The sequence below is a fragment of the Dermacentor andersoni genome, chromosome 7 (genome assembly GCF_023375885.2).
Source record: "Dermacentor andersoni chromosome 7, qqDerAnde1_hic_scaffold, whole genome shotgun sequence".
NCBI lineage: Eukaryota > Metazoa > Arthropoda > Arachnida > Ixodida > Ixodidae > Dermacentor > Dermacentor andersoni.
Window position 1 is genome coordinate 158,473,575 of NC_092820.1, and position 23,600 is coordinate 158,497,174.

At 47.0% G+C, this 23,600-nt stretch overlaps 1 protein-coding gene across 4 annotated transcripts in view; it reads left to right on the top strand.

Annotated features, from left to right (window-relative positions):
• The first annotated feature begins 119 nt into the window (after positions 1-119).
• The window catches only part of Wdr62 (WD repeat domain 62), a 29,760-nt gene continuing 6,279 nt past the window's right edge, over positions 120-23,600 (top strand). The window contains exons 1-21 of one of the 4 annotated variants that reach the window (XM_050180616.3): positions 120-762; positions 1,232-1,321; positions 1,780-1,871; positions 4,014-4,134; positions 4,192-4,284; positions 4,589-4,705; positions 4,978-5,076; positions 5,775-5,960; positions 6,480-6,845; positions 10,447-10,569; positions 10,628-10,691; positions 10,853-10,967; positions 12,808-13,111; positions 13,679-13,876; positions 14,044-14,219; positions 14,291-14,386; positions 14,961-14,987; positions 16,652-16,802; positions 18,663-18,788; positions 22,419-22,650; positions 22,953-23,393. In XM_050180616.3, coding sequence (XP_050036573.1) covers positions 1,232-1,321; positions 1,780-1,871; positions 4,014-4,134; positions 4,192-4,284; positions 4,589-4,705; positions 4,978-5,076; positions 5,775-5,960; positions 6,480-6,845; positions 10,447-10,569; positions 10,628-10,691; positions 10,853-10,967; positions 12,808-13,111; positions 13,679-13,876; positions 14,044-14,219; positions 14,291-14,386; positions 14,961-14,987; positions 16,652-16,802; positions 18,663-18,788; positions 22,419-22,650; positions 22,953-23,393 — 3,217 coding nt within the window. In that variant the 5' untranslated portion in view covers positions 120-762. The remainder of the gene's footprint in view (positions 763-1,231; positions 1,322-1,779; positions 1,872-4,013; positions 4,135-4,191; positions 4,285-4,588; positions 4,706-4,977; positions 5,077-5,774; positions 5,961-6,479; positions 6,846-10,446; positions 10,570-10,627; positions 10,692-10,852; positions 10,968-12,807; positions 13,112-13,678; positions 13,877-14,043; positions 14,220-14,290; positions 14,387-14,960; positions 14,988-16,651; positions 16,803-18,662; positions 18,789-22,418; positions 22,651-22,952; positions 23,394-23,600) is intronic. The other 3 variants (XM_050180619.3, XM_050180618.3, XM_050180620.3) reach the window with 3 other exon arrangements.

Below are 23,600 nucleotides of genomic sequence, written 5' to 3' on the forward strand. Positions count from 1 at the left end.
GATTCTACTTCAAACCGCTTCACCCTAAATAAAACAGTTTCGGTTTCAGTTTAAAAAATTTTAGAAAGAAGAGCACACATGACCAAGACCTAATTTAATTAGTCATACTAATTCTTTGAGATGTGTGTTGAATCCGTATAGAAGTCTTTCTGCATGTGTAGCGATTGTAAGCAAGGAAAATAGTAATTTAATATAAATGAAACGTGTCGTTTGAACCAGTGCAGCACTGGTGCACTCTTCCTCAACATTTTTTTAATTCTAAGAGGTTCTTGTGAGGTTCTGTTGTGCACCGAGCATGCCTCGGACGAGCTTTTCTTATTTTCATTTTTTCCCATGTTTTTCCCCACTTCTATTTTTTTTCCTTTGAGTACGGTGCGTGCGTGACAGGCGACTGCAGCCACTACAGCAAGTTGTGAGGCGGTTGGGGCTATTGAGCTCACATCTTGCGATGAACTGTGAAGATTGGGCGAGCACTTTGCAACCGTAGCAGACATGTCTTCGGCCGAATGTCTACGCTTGCTGTGGCCGTAGAATCTCAGAAGTCACGAAGTGGTTTGTGTGCGCGCTATGCTCGTTGTCCGGTGCTGCTGCTGCTGCTGCTGACGTGTGTGCGTGTTCATCGTTGGAGCACTCGCATAAGCGCTGTCGCTTTCTCGCCAGCGCACAGTATCCGTACACCCGTGTGACTGCGTTGATGTGCCACACTTTCGATTTGTCGGCTGATGCTTCGGCCTGCAGCGAACCCGCCCGCCGCCACTCCAGGTAACCGCCTCCCACCGCGGGGTCAGGCACGTCTCGGCAAGCACGACGCTCATGCATGGAAGCTATCGTATAAAACCACCACAACTCACACACGTACGGACACACATGACGAACACACGAAAACACGCGTCAAATCTTGTCTTTCTATCGTGTGATCTAAAGACATGGGGGCAGCGCTGCTCGTAGCAACTTCACGCTGCACCGCGAGCGCTTCCCGTTGTGCCGATTCCGCCGGCAACTGACAGATCACACCTGTCTCTTCAGAGATGGCATTGCGTCCTTACACTTGCATTTGCCGTAGGTGTAGCACGGATTGTTACGAATCTTGATCCTTTTGTGCGCCTTGAATAGTGCCCTCTTCAAGCAGTGGCAGGTGGGAAACAAAAACAAAATTGCTCATCCCTGCTTCCGGGGCGAAGTGAGTTCTGCGCTTGCCGAAGCTGAGGTCCGTGTGTTACCGTGTTCCCAGATGGAGGATCCATGCAGCGGGGTACCACGCGTGGTGCGAGCACCGGCCCTCAAGCGAGGCCGTGCGGACGCGACTCCACTCTCCGAGCGGGTAAGTTCACCACCGATCGAGATCGGAACCACCTGTTGATTCACGCCTAGCGCGCAGCCGCTATCCTTGCAATAGCCGCGCGGTGTTCAAAAGAAAAAACACTTGATCCCCTCGGTTATAGGCGTCAGCGCAGACGCCCAGTTGCATGTATACTTACATCCGAAAGAAAGTGTCAACACTCGTCGCGTCGGTGCTAGGCGCGCCGTCGGTTTCCTCGGCGCACTCGGTGCATTTGAAAGGCGTGGCGATGGAATAAGAAGTAGCGGTACCACCGCGAATGGCCTTGTTGACAGCAGCGCTCCTCGTTGTGGGGGTGCCCTTTTTTTTTTGCGAGCGCGAGGTGCGCGTTGGCGTGCTGTGTGGGCGGCGGCTAGCGCGCGCCAAGCATGCGTCCCGAGGCGAGACTACCCGCCACCCCCGAGGAACCGTGCTCAGCTGAGCCCGTGCCCCTGCTGCAGGTCAAGCTCGAGCGGGTGCTGGGTCTGACGGTGACGAGCAGCGCGGCGCTTGACTGCGACCCCAGCTCGGGCTTGGTCGCCTATCCAGCCGGGTGAGTACACCACCGGCAGCGCCCATCTGCCTGCGGCAGCAGCGCTTGATGTCTTCGTCCGTGTCTTGTGCGGTGTGTTATGATCGCCTAATTGGCAGTCTTGGTAATGGTGGACTGGCGAACGCTGGAACAGATGAAACTCGGCACTCGCTGCTTCGATCGCGATCGAGCGTCTTCACACGGCCACTTTTGATCGCGATCGGGCCGTATACGGATCGAAATTATCGACCTCGGTTAGCTCCCTCCCCCAGCCTGCGCGAAGCAGGAAATAGCGACCGACAAATTCGATCCCGATCAAGCTCGATCGCGATCGAAAGTGCGCCGTGTGACACCCGTATGAAGTACATACCATGATCAGTGTTGTAATTTAACATATCAGGCTTTTAATAGCAGTGTTTTTTACCCATTTCGATTATGCGAAGTGAGCACCCTGTTATATGCCAGGTGCATATATATATTAGCCGTTATGCTAGCTTTGGTGCAACAACTACACTATTACTGTACTGTAACAGATCTGAGTCATCTGTGGTTGCTGTGCCAGTAATACAGTATATTACTGTAGTATATAGTAATATATTACTGTAGCACTTATAATTACTGTAGTAATACAGTATATTACTGTAGTGTGCAAGTATGGCTGTCAAGTGTGCAAACCACGTTGTACTGAATGCATCCAGCTGCCATCCTTCCATCTGTGCTTTCCATACCCTACACTATTGGTACCTACCTTTGGTAACTGTATCAAAGTTGTGTTGAAACAACATTCAAGTGCACATTGTGAGAGCACAAGGTCAAGTTATGCCAGCTTTGCCATTGTAAGTCAAACTTGCATTGGCAAAGTAGACAATGAGACAAAAGGATTTCATATTGTCACATTGTTGTGACGGTGCCAAGGGACAACCCGGATAATCTATTGAAAAACGAACACACTTCAAAAATTAAAACAATGCGTGACAGTATGACAATGGGGTTGGGGATATGTTCATGGATGTCAGCTTCTCCTTTTATCATACAGCATAGTAGCTTGACAAAAAAAAAAAAAAAATGACCTCGTACACAAGGTAACCAGTTCAGTTGTAGTATCACTGTTTTTGACACCTCTTGGTGCATTGTCGTAATTAAAAAAATGTTTGTGGTTTCTAGCCTGGAGTTTCGCATTGAAGCAGTCATGTAACAATTAAACCTGAAGACCCTTATCAAAGTTGTCCATTCACATTACACCCAACGTCAGTGTGACACTTGCAGCTATATAAGATGGATCAAGCATATATGACTTTTACTTAATTTTTATTAGACTTTTCCTGAATAATATTCTTTTATTGCTTTAGGCATTGGGTTTTAATCGAACAAGAGGTTAATGGGATTAAATGTTAGGAAGCTGAGCACAATATTGACATGGTGATTCTTCATTGTTTGTGTCTGTATGTCATTCTAGCTTCTCTAATGTAACAATGTTTGTCATCATGTGCCCTCCCTAACATTATCCTGATGAAACCATCTTGCCATATTTTTGTTTCCCCAGTCTTGCTGGCTCTGTTTCTGAACACCTGAGTGGAAAGGGACTGCTAAAAATGGGCAGAGTGCCACTAGCAAGGAACATGCTAAAACTTCTTCCATGTGATTGTGGTTTGACCTGTTGCATTGCTTTTTCTGTTTGAACATTAACATAGCTTCCAACTTTCCCAAATGTTTCATAAAGTTTATAAAGTTGAGCACATTCTGTGACATTACGAAAGTTGCATTAGGTTTCATGAAACTTGTTTCACTTGAGTTTTCCAACTTGCAAACTCACGAACTTTCGTTAGGCATGTTGAAAGAACCAGTATGCAATGTACAGTAGGCACAAGTAGGAAACCTTCCAGGCGAGGACAATTGCTGAAGTTCCACAGGATTGCATCTAGCATTGTAGTGCTGTGGAGCTTCAGCAGTTGGATCCTGTGAAATGTTATCCAGCGTTTGTTGCCAGTCATTATCATCAGCTTTGAAACTCAACCACCAAGATAATTTTTAAGACTTTCTGTTGAGAATAAAAGTGATAGCAGACATGTTGGCACTGTGCTCATGCTGTCAAAGATTTTGTTTGTTTGAGGTGCACAGCAGCACCCATTCACATGTGTTCTGATTTTGTACACCATCTTTCAGGTGTGCGCTGGTGTTGTACAACACACGCAAGAACCGGCAGCAGCATATCTTGAATGCATCCAAGAAGACCATCACATGCTTGGCCTTCTCTTGGGATGGCAAGTACCTGGCCACTGGCGAGGTAGGTGCAGTGCACTGGCTGGGTGACTAGCTTGACCACTGACCACTGTCCTTGCAGTGCGGGCATCAGCCACACGTGCGCATCTGGGATGTCGCTGAGAAGACCCAGGCAGCTGAGTTTCCTGGCCACAAATTTGGCGTCACCTGCGTGGTATGTCGTGTTGGATTACTGCAGCATTGTCAGTGTAATTTTACTGGGTAGATGTCCCTCTGACGCTAAGACATTGAAATTGGAACTGTAAATCTTAGTCCAGCTCAAAACAGTGTGAGCACACAGATGAAGGAGCCAACCATGCAAGGGGCTGACTAGCAAATGTTTTATTGACTTTAATAAGCATGCTATAATGCCAAGAAACAAGCAAGTAAAAGGGCCAGAGAATGTGTTTGTCTTCACCTGAACTGCCTCCATTTTTAGATCTTGTTTGGGTTCTGTTCAACAACTTCCTCCTGTGCAGGCATTCTCTCCCAACCTCAAATATGTGGTCTCAGTGGGCACCCAGCATGACATGGTGGTCAACGTGTGGGACTGGCGCAGCAACACTAAGCTGGCCTCAAACAAAGTGTCAGCCAAGGTAAGGGGCCCACTGCGTGTTTCCGTACCTTCCCAAGTAGACCAGGATCTTTTACTTTCGAATCTGCGTTTAGAGCAAGCGCACCATCTCAACCCCTGTCAGCATCTGTCGGCAGTACCGACGCAGGGGCTGCAGGTTTGTGACGGGAAGGATACCTGGCTCTGCGGTATCCTTCTTGCTCATTTGCGAGTTCCCGCAGCCCCTGCAAAAGATGATTGCCACCTGTAGGCACTCCAGATTCTGGTCTATAGACACAGCTTCCTTCTCTGCAGGTCAAGGCAGTGTCCTTCTCCTCTGGCGGGCACTACTTTGTCACCGTGGGCAACCGCCACGTCAAGTTCTGGTACCTGGAATACTCTCGGGGGACTAAGGTATACTACCCATGCACGTCTTTTATGCCAACTGGGTTTCGATTGTGTTTTAACGTGCTGTTGTTGATAACTGTGGCTGTGCCTCCTGTACTGGTATGGTGTTTATAATCATATAGTAAAGAAAAAGCTTTGGAAGGCAACCTCCTCTTACACCGTTCTCCCCAGTCTTTCACACAGGGAATAATGGGAAATATGCATATTGCACGTTGAATTTTGGGAACAGCAAGTGCTAAACATGGCCTAATTTGTGGTCCGTTTGAGTGCCGCTCGCTTCTGAAGTTGCCGCCTTTTTCTCCGCCTTGTGCCGTTCGCTTTCTGCTTGCTGCATTTGGTGCCTTTCATTCTCAGCCTCAGTACCTGGAAACATTGTTGCCATTGCAACAACAACACTAACTCCAGAGTGTCCGCATAATTAGCAATGCATTACAACTTTTGAGCGTCTCCGTGAGCGGCTCGGCAGACAAGCAGGCTATGAACCCAGCGCAGCAACACAGGATGACTAGCAAAGACTGCTTGCCTGAGTGCTTTTCCCATGGTGCCTCCTCTTAATGTTTAGCACAAGGCTTCAAGATTGTCACATGACGCTCCCTCCTAGTTTTTTTTTCTTCCTCCCGCCATGTTTGTAATTCACTATCGAAAAATTCCTTCACTTGTGAGAAGAAGCTCTATGCCAGCAGGCGACCTTGTATGCCTTGCAGTACAAGCCTGAGCCCGTGCCTCTGATGGGCCGGTCAGCCATTCTCGGGGACCAGCGTAACAACTACTTTTGTGGCGTGGCCTGTGGGCGGGGTGAGTGCCAAGGAAGCACCTTTGCCATCACTCGGTCGGGCCTATTGTGCGAATTCAACAGCCGCCGCCTACTCGACAAGTGGGTGGAACTCAGGGTGAGTATACTCCCTTGCTCTGCCTTGTTCCCAGCTACTAGGCACAGCTGTCTGTGTGTGACCGTGTTGGGCTGGTGATTGATTTGTGAACAAGGTTCTGAAGCATGTCTTTAGGTTGCTGTGTCTGTTGCAGCAAAATGGGTAATGAGGGTTGTACAGTTGAGGGGGGGGGGGCTAGAGGAACTGTGAGGTTGTTTGTTTCTTATTTATTCTAAATGAATATGCCTGCAAATGGAAGTTATTTTTTCTGAGTTATATAACAACACATATGTGGTGCTTTGAAGTTAGGCAGATGTTTTTTCTGTCATCTGTTAACACCTTCTTTTTTTTCTTTTTTTGTCACTAATGCTTATATTGTGCTGCTGCCCACTATAGAGGCAGTTGCCTAGATGAGCTGCTGTTTGATGCAGCTTTCTGCAACTGCCCCTTTGTGCTTGTTCATGGAAAAATAAACATAATTTCATTTGGGTGACCATAAGGAAAGAAGTGCCCTTTGCTTCGGTCTACCCCCCTGTGCAGAGCAGCTGTGCAAACTGCATCACTGTGGGGCGGGACTGCCTGTTTGTGGGCTGCGCGGACGGTGTGGTGCGATGCTTCAGTCCATCGACGCTGCACTTCCTGGCAACGCTGCCGCGGCCACACCCGCTAGGACTGGATTTGGCCCTTGCAACGGGAGTTGGGGGTGCCCCCCCTGTCGTTGTGGGAGGAAGCTCAGCACCACCCCGTCACCCTCACACAGTGGCACTCTGCTTCGACGAGGTGCATCGGCGGCTGACGTGTGTCTACAACGACCACAGCCTGTTTGTGTGGGACGTGGGTGACCTGAAGCGCATTGGAAAGTGCCACTCCTACCTCTTCCACAGTGCCTGCATCTGGGGCATTGAGGTCAGTGGTCTGAAAACTTTCAGGGGAACGTTGCTGAATGCTGTTAGCTTTAGCTTGGACGCTCTTGATCGTCTTAGGTTTTTGTTCTGTTATGAAGGTGTTGGGTGTTGCAAGGGTTTGCAACTTGCGGTTCTCTGGGAATTCTGAATGCTCCACAACATAGTTGGGTTGCAACCAATCTGTACTTTGTATTGTCAATGCATGTTTCATGCCAGATGACTTTGATTGTTGTGCCTCTTAAAACTTGTGCAGGTGTCATTGACAGACCTTTTCAGAAACACGTTTGGTATATGAACAGGGCGGAAGTGACCAGCCTAGAGCCTCACCAAGCGGTCATCATTTTGTGGGGCACTATTCAGCGTTATGGTTGCCTGAGTGGTGCAGTTCATTGCAATGCATAAGAAAGTTCAGGACAAGTTCATTTTCTCAGCTGCTTGTAACATAGCTGAAAATGGTTGTTGTGAAATGCATTCCCTTTCTTCAAGTCAAATCACTCTGCAGCTCTTCTGTTTTGCCTCAGGGTTGGCTGGGCATGATGATGCTTGACATTGATGGTGCATGGACAACCTAAGAATGGCATTGCGAGTAATATGTCGTGCTACAGTTGCTGGTCACTTGCCAACCTGAAGCTCTGCCAATGCTCTTGGGGAAACCTTACTGGAGGGCTCCTAAATTGCACCACTTCCTGAACACATGCATAGTGCTTTTCACCTCCACAACTGTGCACTCAGCAACTCTTTTGATGCTTGAATCATTTATCAGTTAGGAGTGTAGTGTAATGTCACTTATCTGCAGCCCTGTTGGCCCTCCTGCACGATGTTCACATGAAAATGTCACTGTTGTCACATGGTTGCTTGTGACACTGGTTGCGGTGTCCTTTATCCATTGGTGTCTGAGAGAGGTTCACGCTCAGATTGCTGGACTCTGCAGTTTGAGCAGTTGTCTCATTTAAAGGCACCCTCCTAAACCTTTTTGCCAAAATGGAGAATAGACTGGAGTGAGTGCAGTGCCTTTCAGTGAATATACTATTTTCCAAAAAAGTGTTTGAAGAGGACATAATAATAACACAGATATTCTTTCTTTCTTTCTTTATTGATCTATAAGACAATCTTCAGATTGTCTTAAATAAATCAATAAAGAAAGAAAGAAAAGATATTAGTGTGCATTTCACGATTTCCCCTCAACACCATGTTTTCTCTTGGCTGTGGCAGCACTGGAAGCAATACCTCGCCTATTGCTGCTTTCCTATTAATGCATTAGCTTTTCTTAACTTGTTTCTCAGTTTCATGTTGCTGGTTGCCGTCCCCAGCGCAAACCTTGGCAGTGTGCCAGAAGGTTCTTACAATGGGGAAAGTGCACACGATGCCACGATGCGAGATAGGAGTTTGGTCATGTGATGCAAAGCTTGGTTGCCTTCAACACCACCAGATGGTGTTGCTCTCTGCAAAAAACCTGGGTACTGGAAACAGCAGATCAGGAAGGCAGCGTTTTATGATAACTCAAGGGGCAGTGTCCTACTCTTTGAAGCTAGGTCAGGATGTCTTAGAACGTGCAGTTATAAAAAGAAATTTAACGAAGAAGACACATGTACAGTGTGTGGTAAATCTATAGAAACAATAGAACACCTCATACTAAAATGTGATGGTATCCATCCCGATGTCGATGCGGGCACAGTCACGCTTCCTGAGGCCCTAGGGTTTAGAGATAACAATAGTCATGTAAATACATATGCGGTGGAAATTAGCAAGAAGCGATTGGAAGATTGGTGGCTCAAAAGCAAAGAGTTGACATAAGGTTAAATGTGTAGGAAGACGTATTTAAAGAAAATGGCAAATTTCAATAACTTACAACACAGTTAAACAAAAATAAAAAGCTGAGCATGGTAGCAACTACCATCACCCTGTTTCAAAGTGGATGCTCCTACCTTCCATCCATCCATCCATCCATCCATCCAAAAGAAAGAGAGAGGGAGAGAGAGAGATAGGTAGGACATTGGGCAAAATAAGCGCAAGAGCTTGGTGGTGCAACCTACCATCCCTTTCAAAGGGGATGCTTATAGCAGCCATCCATCCATTCATCCACAAGTGGTGGAACCCACTGATTGCACCTGCAGTATTGTGGAAGTTTTGCCACAGCGTGGTCACACCTCGCCTTTCCCTTAGTGAGTTGGTGGCGGTGCGAGCGTTTGTTGCTGTGTTGCATTAACCAGGCGGTGTTTACGAGAGCGCCGGCGATGGCTTGCTCGGTGCGGTGCTGCACACCGGACTGCGCCATTGTGTGCTTAGAAAGGCAGTGAGTACTCGAGCATCGGAGAAGAGCTTAGCAATTTAAACTGGAATGCTATAAAACATTCTTTACGTTGAATTGTCATGAAGGAAGCAGGACCTTCCGATCCCCCAAGCAATACGGTGAGATCAGGAGCGAAAATGCCTAGCCCACATCACAGCTCGCATTTAAACATTGTTACCTGCTTGTAACCATCGTATGATATTCCTTTTTTCTTCTTTCCACAGTGCACTAATGGTAAACCTTCAAGGTTGGCGTCTTACAAATGTGCTGTAGAACAACAGAGGAGCCCTGACAATATGAGCAGTACACGTTAACAACTACTACTTCTCCATCTACTGGAAGATTGCAGGGCTGTGCACACATGTGCAAGCTTAGCTTTCGCTTAGGAGTAATGGCTGGCGTCCATGGGCTGTCTTGCGGGTGTACGATGTCTTAGGCCAGGTTTATTAGAGAGTGCCTTGAAGCTGCAGAAGAGAGGGAGTGACCTTTTCTGTGAGGTTCTAGGCTCCCTGCTCATGCAAGAGAATAATATATTTGACTTGCATGTTCGTGGCGACATTGTTGACAGACTGCGAACATTTTATTACTGTGTCAAAAAGTGCTGCAGCCGTATAATGTAACAGACATGTCATGCAAACACGGTTGTTATTTGGCAGACTTGTGCTGCAGGAACCAAACAACTAAGTAGCGTGAATATCGACAAGCAAACTGACGGTTGTTGAACTTAAAAATCTTGCAGCTTACATTTGATCCCTATATATATGGTGCCTGCACAGATTTCAGATATAATGGAGGCCATTATGAATATTTCAGAAGATAGTGCAGTCATAGTGATCAGTGACAGAAGTGACCGATCTTTAGAAGATGCTGAAACAGTTTCAATCTTAGAACGATAAGACACCGAATAACTTTCCTATAGGCAATTGCGTAATGGTAAGAAACGGTTCAGTGTAAGGTTCAGTGTAATTACAGCAAATATGACAGATGATGGCACTAGAATTTGGATACCATATGATGTTGGCAGCATCATTTTTATGGCATGCTTTCAATGTGGACTGATCTACATGAATGTTACAGCCTGCAGCTGGGTAATGTAGTAAGCCTTTCATGTTGTGAGCTCATTTCTAAGTTAACTTATTTCCATTTTCTCAGAAATCACGGGACTGTCTTATCTTTGTTAATTTCTGAACACATGACCGAATTTGAGATTGCACACCCATCAAAGGGTAAGTTGTTTATATACTAGTTGCAACCCTAGAAAGTTACATTTGACATTGGTCAGTGAACCAATTTCATAAATGTCGCTGCACAGAACTACCCGGCCAGTGGAGATCTGCTGCCAGCTGGCACGTTTCTTACCTGTTCGAGTGACGACACGATCCGAGTATGGAACCTGGATCGAGCGGCAGCTGGCAGTCGCAACATCTACTGTCCTGTAAGTGCTGTTGCAATCTTGGGGTTGTCCTTCCTTACCAGTGCGTGGTCCCACCCAGGAACTCCTCAGTATCCTGTACATGGATCCAAACCTGACCTTCATCTGCGATGCTGACTTCCAAGGTGAGAGCATGACAAGCTACTCAGTATTTAGATTGGCTCCAAAGTCCTTGATGCACAGCAAGTGTGTTTTTTTCAACCTGCTTTTCATTTAGCCACTTATTGGACGCTCTTCTTGGGCAGCTTAAATGTGCAGCCATGTTGTAAGCAGTTGCTTTGTGCAGGTGGCAGCAGTGACAAGGTGGACACAACGTACGATGGCAAGAACGGTGTACGCTGCCTCTGTATCAGCCCGAATGGGAAACAGCTGGCCTCAGGCGACCGCACAGGCAACATTCGGTGCGTTGGGCATGTCATTCTCTATGGATGATTACATTTAGCACCAGCAGGGATTGTTGACAGTAAGGTGCTGGATTGCTCCTACCTTTGCTTGTTCCATTGTGCATTGTGCATACTTGGCCAAAGTGCAACTTCTTGCTGACATGCGTTGCAGCAAATTCTAAAGGGATTGCTGAGGAGTTGAGATGATCACAGCTTACTACAAGCAGCTACTTGTCACATTTTCGTCACATTTTCTTGGGCTTTGTCCCATTGTTGGCTTATCATCCTCAGAAACAGCATCAATTAATCAATTAATTTGTTACCATACACTGAATACTTTAACAGCATTGTATTTGATGCATATTCTTGAATTTGTGTGCCTCTTAGCTTAGTTGCACATTCATATGGCATAAATTGGCACACTCATTGTGTGCACATCACTCATGGGAAATGCATAATTCAGCTTACAAATTAGTCACCATTGCCGCTTAACACAGAATTGTCTTCTAATCCGTAAACACGCCACAACCTGGATAAAATCATGTTCTGTTGTTAACTTGCTATGTAGGCTATTGCCAATGCACAAACATGGTTTCATATCTTATTGTATAATGTGCAGCCAATTCTTGGGCCCATTTCCTTGAAGAAAGGTGCATATTATAATTGGGTAAATACGATGGTGATGATGTGTAGTGTTTGATATGCTAGGGCTAGGTGTGGACATCGTGTGCCAAGCATTGATCGTATGTTTTCAATGTAGCACCGAATTGCAAAGGGTAGGTGTAACACGTCTGTAAAAGGGCCTAAATACACTTGCTGTAAAGTGCATAAAATATATATGTATTAAAATTATGTCAATGACTAGTGAGGTGTGCTATGATCGTAGAAGATATATGTTACAAGAACACGATATAACGAATATGGGTCATTCACAGTAGTACTACTGCCTCACCAGGGCCCTTAAAGGCCAACAGCAAAGGAATTTCACTTGTTTAAATTGGTTATGAATGAGGGGTACATAGGTACTACTGAAGCAGTCTTGGCAAATTTGCAGGGCTGGTGATTGTATAATTTTCACATTATCAGCATTAACTGGCACCTGAGCAGATGATGCATGCACCTGGTGGTTGCCAGGTGTGATGCAAGTCCCACAACATAGCAGAAATCACTTCTGAGATGTTGTGGGACTTGCAAGAAGGTGCGGGCAACAGCTGACCTCGGAGTTCTTGCCGAGGAACTATGTGTTCTTAGTCTTGCATCACTTCTGGTGCGAAGTAATGGTAGGCATTCTTTTTTTTCCAATTACGGTGTAAAAATCGGTTATTTTTGCGAGCCTTATGTGACTCATCCACTCATATTTCAAACGTAACATGTTGCATGGAGGCTGCTCTGTATCGCCTGTACTTAAAGATAAGCTATTTACAAAGCCTAAAATTTTGGTGCTGTTGGCCTTTAAGTGCAAGGACCTCCTGAAGGCATGTGCTGTACAAAATGCTACTATTGCAGCTGCAGCCTCTGGTGAGAAGGTGGGTAACAAAACACAACATCTGATACTGCTATGCGGGGGAGAATGAAGGAAGCACGAGGTCGCGGGATCGAATCCCGGCCACGGCAGCCGCATTTCGATGGGGGCGAAATGCGAAAACACCCATGTACTTAGATTTAGGTGCACATTAAAGGACCCCAGGTGGTCGAAATTTCCGGAGTCCTCCACTACGGTGTGCCCCATAATCAGAAAGTGGTTTTGGCACGTAAAACCCCATAATTACATTACATTACAGAATGAAGGAATGGAAGGGGCCTTTCATGCATTCTTAGCTTGCAACTGACTGTGGTCTCTTGTTCCCTCCGTGAACAGTATACACCAGCTGCAAAGGACAGGTGCCCAAGAAGTCTGCAAGATCGAGGCTCACGACTCTGAAGTGCTGTGCCTCGAGTACTCGGGGCCTCCGGACGAGGGTGGCAGGCTGCTGGCCTCAGGCAGTCGTGATCGCTTCGTGCACCTCTTCGATGTGGACCAGGATTATGCCTTCCAGCAGACACTGGATGACCATTCATCCTCCATCACAGCCGTGCGATTTGTGCAGGGAACCCCACCAGGCACACTGCAGATGATTTCCTGCGGCGCTGACAAGTCAATAGTCTTTCGGAAGGCACAACAGGTCGGTAGGCCATGTGGATACCTTCCGTTTTGGACAGCCAACTCTTACAGCTGTATGGTCCTTCTTTCTCTGTAAAGGTGTACGAATATTCGAAACTTTCATATAACACAGCAGACATAGAAAACGAGAAGTTATGTAGTGTACCGCGCTACATTGCTCAGTGAGGCAGACTTTTCATGCTGAACTGCTATCATTTGCAATCACCAGTGAGTCCTGAGTATGTGAATAAGCTTCTTATTAATAGCATCTAGTGCTCTGTTTGTGCTTTTAATAAACAATTCTTTATAATGTGAACTGTAAATGCAGAAATTTGCTAATGTTGCGAATATACTACGGTGTTAACATCGTTTTGTACTGATGCTGAAAATGGGTGTTAATTACTCGAGAACTGTTCGAAAAGTATTCGACATTTGCTCTGTTTCTGGCACCACGTGATTCACATTTGGTTCGGTCTCCAAAATGACTATACACACGCTCCTAACTCTTTGTGATCTGTTTTAGGTGACTGACCACGCAGTGTTGTGGCGTGTCTGAAAAGCGCTCCCTTTGGCTGCTCCACTGTTGCAGGCGCAGGGTCCACCAGTGTTTTCGCGGAAACACCACGTGGTGGGAAAAAGCACGCTTTACGACATGGAGGTTGATAGCTCACAGGAGCAGGTGCTTGCTGCATGCCAGGACCGACAGGTGCGTGTCTATGCACTGGCCTCGGGAAAGAACACACGCTGCTTCCGCGGAAGTCCTGCCGAGGAAGGCACACTCATCAAGGTACGTTGCTGCTGACAGGCGATCGGTGTTTGAAGCTAAGGAAAATGTGCAAAAGTGCTCTCACGTTTGTTTGGCTTGGTTGGTGAGCCATATTGATGCACAGTGACTGGTACCAGCAACCATCCAGCAGGCCACGTTAACAATTCATCTGATGGGCCATGTGGCAGGTGGCTCTGGACCCGACAGGCACGTACCTGGCCACCAGCTGCACGGACAAGACGTTGGCACTGTACGAGTACAGCACGGGCGAGTGCCTGGCTTCGATGCTGGGCCATTCGGAGCTGGTTACTGGGCTGCGGTTTAGCCACGATGGTCGCCACCTCATCTCAGTCTCTGGTGACAGGTGCGTAGAAAGCCTTGCTTCTCTGGCTTAAGATGACGAGCTCTGACGGGCCATTGTGACTTCCTTTGCAGTTGCATCTTTGTGTGGCGGCTGCCTCCAGAGGTGAGCCAGGTGATCTGCAGCAGCCAGGCTGGTGTGCCCTTGCCCACCACGTGGCAGGATGCAAGGTGCGTGCCTGACAAAAATGGACACTCATTTGTTGTCTGCACCCCCAGACATCTAGTTTAGTGGGCCGTGGGTTACAACACAGCATGCACTCAGCGGTGGCACCTGCTGTGCTGTGCAGGCATAACAGATGGGAAGCACGTATCGAGCATGACAGGTACAGGCTTGACAGGTTTGAAGCACCTGTCACGCCTGTGATGTTTAATTGTGGGAGGCAGTTACTTGGGACAGCCTGTGTTTAAAATCCAGCTTTTCATCACAATCGAATGTGCACGACACGATATATAAAGTTGGAGCAAAAAGTGATAAATTTTACCCTGACAGCCATCGGGTTATGAGAGGTTACGTAGTGGAGCATGCTACGTTGCTCAGGGAGCCAGAATTTGTTTTTCTCAATGCTGTGATTCTCACTTTCGTAAAAGTCATGGGTATGCGAACAAACTATGTACTTGTGCCCGCTGGCCCGTTTGTGCTTTTAATGAACAACACTTGATAATGTGCAGTGTAATGGCAAGAACTTCTGAGCGTCTGTAATGGCAATACATCTGAGTATTGTACGTGCTCTTTCTTGTGCAGTGCTGCCCTGGAGGCCGAGCGAGACCCGTGAGTGCAGACGGCTACAGTAATGCATAATTTGTGGGCATTGCTGCTCAGACGCTAGCTTTCCATCATTGCCTGCTCTGTTGTCAGCTTCCGGGAGACAAGTACGTCATGCGATGTCGTAAGCCATCGGTGGCATGTCTGGGGTCGATTACGCATTCTTGTGGAGCTGAAACCGCCTCATTCTAAACCACAGTACGCACATCTGTGCCCATTCTGTGCTTGTCATGGTAACTCGTTTTATGCTTCTGATAGGATTTCTGCAACCATCTTCTGATCTCATGCTGCTGGCAGTTTCACTAATTGTGTCAGTTTCACAAGTTGTAATAAATTCTGCGTCAGTATTACGCATCCCTGTTGTGCATGATGAGTGACTGTTAATACAGCATTGTGAAGAGCATGTTGCAGTCAGACTGTCACCTCTTCAGTGCTTAGGTGTGACATTTAGTGGTGCATGGGAAATTCAGCAAGCTCCAGTGGCAGTCTTGTAATGTCAAACTTTGATAGAACAAGATCATACCTGCAGCAAAGTATTTTGTGAAACAGCAAATTTCAGTTAAGTTGTGGTTTATACGCTTCAGCAGTGTAACTTGCATTGCAGCTTTTGATAACAAACCTGGCAGACAGCATCTTGTGGCACAATTTAAGTCACTGAGCTATGAATGCCAAGGTGATGTGATCGAGTCAATAATGCCGTATAAACCCGTGTAGGGGCAGCACCCATGTAAGGGCCGCACCCTCAGCTTGGCAACCCAAAATTTGAAAGAAAAAAGAAAAATTCAACCGAGAAGCAATTGTGTTTGGTGCACTGATGTTGCATGCGCACATCGGCGAATTCTTGCGCATTAGCGCATCCTCAGGCATCAGCAAATTTGCAGGTATCGCTACCAGATGGTGAGAGCTGCGCTTGACCTCTGACGTTTGGGGCACGGCCACGACCGGCTTCTCCATGTTTCTCCCGGGCAGTGCACAAGTCGCCCGTGCCATGTTTTTTTTTGCGCGATTAGTTTTCGCAGCCAGCTCAACCAGGTTCTTTGGCTCATTTGTCAACTGCCGGGAGTCTGCAATGGAAAGGAAGCGTTTGATTCTGTACGGCGCTGGCATACATGGCAATAGCTTAATCCATGAATGTGCTGGCGAAGCGAGCATAAGCAGCAGTGGCAGTGATAGCGAAGATGAATAACCAAGTGCATGGCATGCATGAATTAATGAATAAATTCGTTATGCATAGCTTTTGCTTTTGTTGGGTGGTCGTGTAGGGTTACGGCGGATTTTACACTCATGGTCAGAAAATTAGCACCAAATGACCTGTTCCTGTGTAGCAGCCGCACCTCAATAAAATTGCAAAAGAAAAGTGTCGCCCTTGCAGGGGTTTATAAGGCGTGTACTTGCCAACCCTAGTGTGCTGAACACAAAGCATGCAGACGGAGGCACTTTGCTTCATTGTTCATACCATTGCTACCCTTGTCTCTTCTCCTTGTGACTGTGGCCCTTTGCTATCACTAAATCGAGGGGCCTTGAGGCTTCAGGTATTGCCATGAGTGTACTGAAAATGATGTAGGCCTTCTGGATTTATTTCCTCTTCATTGGTCAGCTGTGCACTGTTTCTGTGTGGGGTTGCTTTCATTTATGAGCCCATTTGCCATTTTCTCATTGTTTCCTGATAGTATCCTTTTGAAGCAGCCGAGGCCCTCTGCACGCAGGCGGGCGTCCTCTGTGGCGGTGGCGCGGCCCTTGGTGTCTGGCAGCCCACAGGAGGAGTCGTCTCCCGAGTACCGCTTCACGCTGGGTCCCCTGCCATCGTGGGCCAAGAAGCAGGTGCTGGACAATTTGCTTAGTGTTTTCTTCTTCCACCCTTGCAGAGACATGCTGTATCAGCACAAATATACAGTGAAACCTCGTTAAACTGTAGTTGGCCGGAGCTCGGAAAAAGTACGTACGAAACGGTAGCACTGTTTAACCGAAATAGCATGAGATCACGCCCATTTACCTGTCACAAACGAAACGCGGAACTCGCAGAGAGTGCGATGAAAGGGAAAAAAGACATGCAGTATTTATTCACTTGGCGCGACAAAAGTTTTATTTTCGTTTGATGCCATGGCGGCCTAGCAGCAACGACAGTGGCCTCAAACTTACTGAAGCTGCGTGCCAGCTTTTCAGCCAGCCCCCTCTTATCGGCAAACACTCGCATAGCAGATTCCTTGTTGGCGTTACGTGTTCTCTGTGAACGCGTGCGGTAGCACTGCAGGAGTTGCAGGGCGCCTTTTTCATTGCGGGGTGTTGTTCTCGTCGTGATGATTACCTTCGTAAAGCTGATGTAAAGCGCAGCTTCTGCCACCGTCGGGCCTGAATGGCCCGTGCTGTTGCTTTCCGTGTCACCCTCATCACTGTCACTAGTCGACACTTCGGCAACAACAGAGGCAACGATGGCAAAAAGTCGAACCTCGTAGCCGACATCTCTTCGCGGTTGCAGCAGCGCTGCTGAGTAACTTCTTCGCGTTCCAAATGCCTCACACCGTAGTCAACAGCAGATCCCTGTTGCGTGCCAGCGCCGACTTCTTAGTGTCACATTCGATAGCACAAACGATGTCTAATTTTTCTTCTGTGCTGAGCGCCCGGCGTCTTTTTTATCTGAGCTTCGGCATGACGCGAGTCCTCACTTGCACGATGCCACAACAATGCTCTCTGGCACGGCGCTGAAAGGATGTTAATGATGATGTGGCTTCACACGCAAATGCACAGGGTGCTTGGAGGCCATTGTTCCGATCTCTGAGGCTTGTTGTTCTGCCTGGCCGCCCGATGGAGACGACGCACCACCGCGTTTGCACGACGAAAAGTGGAAATGCTACGTGTTAACCAACACGTATGCATTAAGCTGGTACGGTTTATGCTGATACAAAACACATTATGTTCAATGGCCGCTGAGTCGGGGATTTCACTTTACTACTTTTAAAACGGAACTATTGTTTAAGCGGGTACGGTTTAACGAGGTTTTGCTGTAGCATGACTGCGAATTCCGTAGAACCATTGTATAAACAGATGAGAGCCAAGAAGAATGTTTACTCAAAAAGCTTCATATTCAGTCATATGCTCATCTGTGGGCTGGTTTCAAAGCCTGCAAACAACAATGCCGAATGTATTACTGAATGATGCAGACCAAGAAATGCTATGGTGTTGTGAAGCGAAAATAAGGCACAAGCAAGTTCAAAGGGCAAAATGCTGTTCTTAATTTGTTAGGATAAAAACACAGGCCACTGTATGTTGCTTACGTTTCCATATGCTTTACACAGGCTTCGTAGTGGTCCTTGAAACCGTTGAATGTCAAAGTGCCATATCAAGGGCCCCAAGATTTAGAGAGAGCTTAAAAATCACTGAATTTGGGGGGGCTAAGCTTAGTGGATGTTATTTTTCTATTTCACCACAAGGTTTGAGCAAACTAGTCAAACGAATCAAGTCTGATTAGCATCTCCATTTTGTTTGTCGTGGCTAGTGATGGTTTATGCAAAAAGATTAATAAAAGAAAGTGTTGTTTTCAAGCTATCAGGTGTCATGGCACTTTAATTCTTAAAAAATAATATGCTTTGTCAGGGCCTTGAAAGTCTTTGAAAACCCTTGAACATTTTCTGCGAAAGCTGCTACATACCCCGTTTGTATCGGCACATTTACTCATGTACGCAGATGATGGAGCAGCAGCAGCCAGTGAACAGCAAGCCTCCTGCTGCCGCACCACCTGTTCCCCAGCCCCGAGGTCGCTGGGCCCAGCGCTTTGACGCAGCACGTTCGCTGTTTGAGAATGGCAGAGAGGTATGGGCCAGCAGCTATTAGCCTCCTATCTACTTCAGAGCTTGAGCACTCATTTACGGGGCTTTCCAGCACTTAAATATTGATGACCTGTTGAGGAAGCGCTGAAAGGTAGGCTTGGTTAGTTGGTGCAGGCTCACAATTCAGGGTATCTCGATGCACCAAGGACCAAAGCAAGAAGAAGTAAACAAGCAGGACATGTATTAGTTTGCCTTCTCTCCTCTAAGGAGTTCGACATCAGAAGCAAGTTTTTGTTAACCCGCGACACGACTAGACAACGTCTACTCTTCCAGTGATTCTTGAAATTATTTTTTTCTTTAAGCTGCCTCATTCTTTATCCATGCATATATGCTGTTGCCTTGAATAATCTTTAGGGGAGAGGGGCGCTTGTCCACTCTGTTTGTTTCTTCCTCTGGTCCCTGCTGCGTCATGCATTAGTGAATGAAAGTTGGCTGAACGAAAGTTGGCTGAATGAAAGTGAATGGAAGTCGGCTTTGCATATAATCGCATATTAAGTCAGTGCTTGCCCTTCTCTGGTGAAACCGGAGAAGTTCAGACCGGTCGTCCAACGTCACCATCTGCCTGAAAGGCATCTTTGCTGCCGCTTCTCTTTGTGAGAAGGATCATTTTCATCCCCGCCGATGGTAGTACTTGACGAGATGACGAAACTCTCTTCCGAGCGCTGATTGACAGTCAAGCGCTTCAGTTGGTAAGCCTGAGCTTGGAGGTGAAAAATTAGCTCCTTGTTCTGGAAACAAGTAGTGAGCTGGGAAGGTAACGCTTCAGGCATCCCAATCATGCTACATTATCTTTTCCATAAGAATGTTTAAAGCTTTTCACACATCATTTTCTACCGAGAAAGGATGAAGCTTCCCTAAAATATTTGATCCTAATAACTTCTTCAGGAGAAATTTTCTCAAATAAAAACCCCTTGAAGGTTGTACATTTTTGTCAGTAATTTTTGTAGCTTCGCATCTGCTCACCAGTTTGTGTCAAGTTACACAGGGCACTACAAAAGCTGTCCCTGCAACCTCCCTTACTGTAGTGTGAACTTAGTTCTGCTTTGCATGGTGACTCATTTGAAGTATGCTGCAGTTTTTCACCGAAGCTTGAAGAAATGTCAACAGTGCCACAGTCAAACAAGGAACGTCACTACAGGGACGTTTCTTTTTTCACCACTGTAAACCACTTCAAGCCTCCTTCTTTTTGTAATTTTTTTGTCTGGTTTGCACTGCCGCATTGTTGCTTAGGTAGACACGCGTCTTTGTCGCCGTGACTGTATACCGCCACTTCTAAAACTGTATAAAACCAATGTGTCACTAAGAGATGGTCACTTCAATTTATACTGTCTAAAATTGTGTGCTATCTGTCTCTCTGAAAAATTGGGCCATTTCTCTCTGAGAAATAAATAAGAAATTGTTCATTCATTCATTTTTCTAGTGGCACTTTTTAGACAACCGAGAAGAAAAAAGTTTGAGTGGCACTTGTCCCCGACTAAGCCTGAAGGCTGCACCTGGACAGGTGTCTTTGGCTTGTCGGAGATGGATTAACATGAATATAGATGTGACATGCAGAAGGAAGCAGACATAAGCCTCAGGTGCGACATTATATAATCCAACATGAAAAGACAACCACGATTCACTGAGGCAGAGATATACCAAGCTGCGACTGCGTCTGTACTTGTTTTAATTTTAGTTTCATGACCAAGAGAGCATGTCTTGTGCATTTCTTTGTGCTCCTTTAGCGTTTCCTTTTCCCTGTTTCTAGAGATTGAAATAGTATGCTTCTGCTCTTTCCACTTTTCTTTATGCTGCAGTGCTTTGCAGTAGCATGGGCGCATCGTGGATGCTTGGGTGCTGCTCCAGCTCTCCTGACAGACGTCTTAGCATGTTTGTCCCCTTTCTTCTCTCATCTTTCTCTCCTTTTCTGTTTGAGGCTGGACACACAGCTCCATGATGTTAAAGAGGCGAGCTGGCGCCTGCTGACTTGTGTTGTTAGCAAGGCCCAGTGGGGAGGGGCACTTCCTTGTCGTCATTTTTGGAGGCAAGCCCTTTGTTTTTGTTGCACTGGTAGCCAGTATTGTAATCAAAGGAAAGCCAGCAAAAAGTGTGCAAATTCTGATGTGTAGAGCGTGTTAAGCAAGTCATACTATATAGTAGCATGCCATCATGCAATGTGGCCGATATTCTTGGGCAGTTACTTTTGGGGGTGCAATCACTTTCTCGAGATTTCATGTGACTCGTCACTGGATCCATCGAAGTATATGGCTGACAGCGTTCCTGGCATTGTGCTGAAATAGTTGGCTTGGCATAGCTCCAGAAGTGCTGTTGACTTATATGGGAACATGCCTGGTGCCGAACCAAGCGAAATCTTGTGAGAGGGATCGTATCCCCAAAAATGATTGCCCAGGAATACTGCCCCCGTACAGATTGTTGCACACTCACCTGTTCCTCTTAACATCCTGGAGCTCCTTACACCTGCGAGAAAAATTACATGGACTGTGGGTACCATAAAAAACCACAGCATAGCAGCTTACGTGGTGCACAGACTTTTTAAGGGGCCCCTCACCAGGCCCTATTGCAAATTTTGGTTATACACTGAAAGCTGTAAAATGCTGTCTAAGGAGTAACGAGGCAGTTCTGTCTTCACCAATAATGAACCAGTCTGAAAAATTATTTGGTAAAACGCTGTTTAAGGAGTGTTTTACCAAAATACTTTTTCAGATTGGTTCATTATTGGAGAAAACAGAAGTGTCCTGTTACCATGCCACCAGGAGGCGAGCATCGCTGCCAATGGGGACACTCCCTCCCTCTGCCTCTAGTACCACTCCCATGTAGTATTCCTTCTCTGACTTGTCTCATACCTGAGCCAAGGGAGGTACCAGGGCGTCAATCTCCACCTCGTCCTTTTTTTTCTTCTCGTTTTTTTGCTGCTCTGTGCACTTAAAGTGGCGGCATCGTGCTTCCCGTATTGGATGATTAGTCATGGTGAGTGGCATAGATTGCACTTCAAAGGAGCACTGGTACACGCGACTTTGACTCCCTGGCTTAGAGTGGAGCTCCCTTGAAAGGGAGGGTGCACAGCATTTGCTTTGAAATTTGACCTGTTCTCTCGACGCTATGTGTCGCAATACTTTCCAGGCATGATCGTCGGCACGTGGTGTACACGCTACTCTTGTTTGTGTAAATTGTGAAACCTGGTGAGGGAGCCCTTTAAGAGTAACAACTGCATGTTCTCACGGCCCAGATCAGGCTGTATGCAGACTATGACGGAACTCTGTGGAAATAGTGGTCTGTATACTTTTGCTTGCAAGTGTACTGCAGTATCGCAGTGTCATAATTAGTATCGCAGTGTCATAGTATTTATTGAGGCCAGGAATTTTGTGTAGGTGCACCACTGAGGTACATCCCCATAAATTTTCCTCTGACCTCTGTTTTAAAAGTGTAAAGGATTCCCAATCCTGGTGGACAGGCTTTCAGGCACTCACAAATTGTTAGTGACTGCTTTTTGCCTGTAGTATATGTTAAACACTTTTTGGTTGGAATTCATTCATTCATTCATTCATTCATTCATTCATTCATTCATTCATTCATTCATTCATTCATTCTATGCTATGCTATGCTTTGAGAGCAGCTCCCGTGTGGAGGTGCCCGGGAAGGCGACTCGAGTAGCGCAGCGAGTGGCAGTGTGCGCATGGAAGACGGCGATGCCGAAGACGAGCACTCGGACACGGAGGGCAGTGGTGGCGTCCTCTACCCTGTGCCCCAGGACGGAAACAGCACTGAGCCTGTGGGCAGCTTCCGGGTTACGGAGGCTGACCTGCCCCGCCGACGCCCACACCGACGTGTCTACAACAGTACCCCAGGTGTGGAGCACAGTCTCAGCCAGCAGCCTGTTGTGATTTGCGTCTGCTCGCTGTAACAAATTTTCGCCAAATGAAGTGTCACACGTCACTAAAGTGTCTATGGTGTAACTTTGCAATTGGTAATGTCTGCTTTATAATAAAAGCAATTAATTTTTTATGCCAAAGGGCAAAGCTGAAAGAAAGGTCTGATGACGCATTGGAAATGGGCTGTCAACTCTCAAATGAGCTCTCAGCATTTTGACCGTACTGCTTACTAGTCCTTGCGGAAATTCTGGCCTTACACCGCAATCTCCTTTGTCCAGATCTGCAGAGTGAGGCCAACAGCGAGGACGAAGACTCGAGCAGTACAGCCGAGCTACGGCCTTTGTCAATGTGTGTCAGCACCGAAAACCTGGACAAGCTGGGCCAGCGGGAGCACTTTATGCGTACCACCTACGAGAGCCTCGAGCAGCCAGTGACGCCCCCTTCCCTGGCATCCGCTGGGCCCAGCCCCAGCACCCGCTCAAGCCTGTCCGCTCGCCACCACCGGCCAGAGAGCTCTACGTTGGGCTCGGGCAACAGCCGTAGACGCGAAGAACTGGCGCAAGCCCTCAACCAGGCACGGCAGAAGCTGAACGCTCTGGGCTGGTGCAGCAGCAAGAGCAGCGGCGACCTGCTGGCGGTCAACCCCGAAGAGAACCTGATCCGCCGAACTGCCTCCATGACCGACATATCCACCAGACGTCGGCTTACCTACTCGTCAGGTGTGCACTGTCATGTTGCTAATACCCCTAGGGTTTTTCTTTCACATGTAACTAGAGGAGCCTCCCGAATTTTATGCGAAGGCAAATTCGAGCTCATTCTACGATTTTACTAACGTTGCGTCGAGTCTTATGAAAGATCTCATTCTCGAAATAGCTTCACCCGTTGGTCTACGATCATGTTTTTGTAAGTCTTCTGATGGTGAAAGG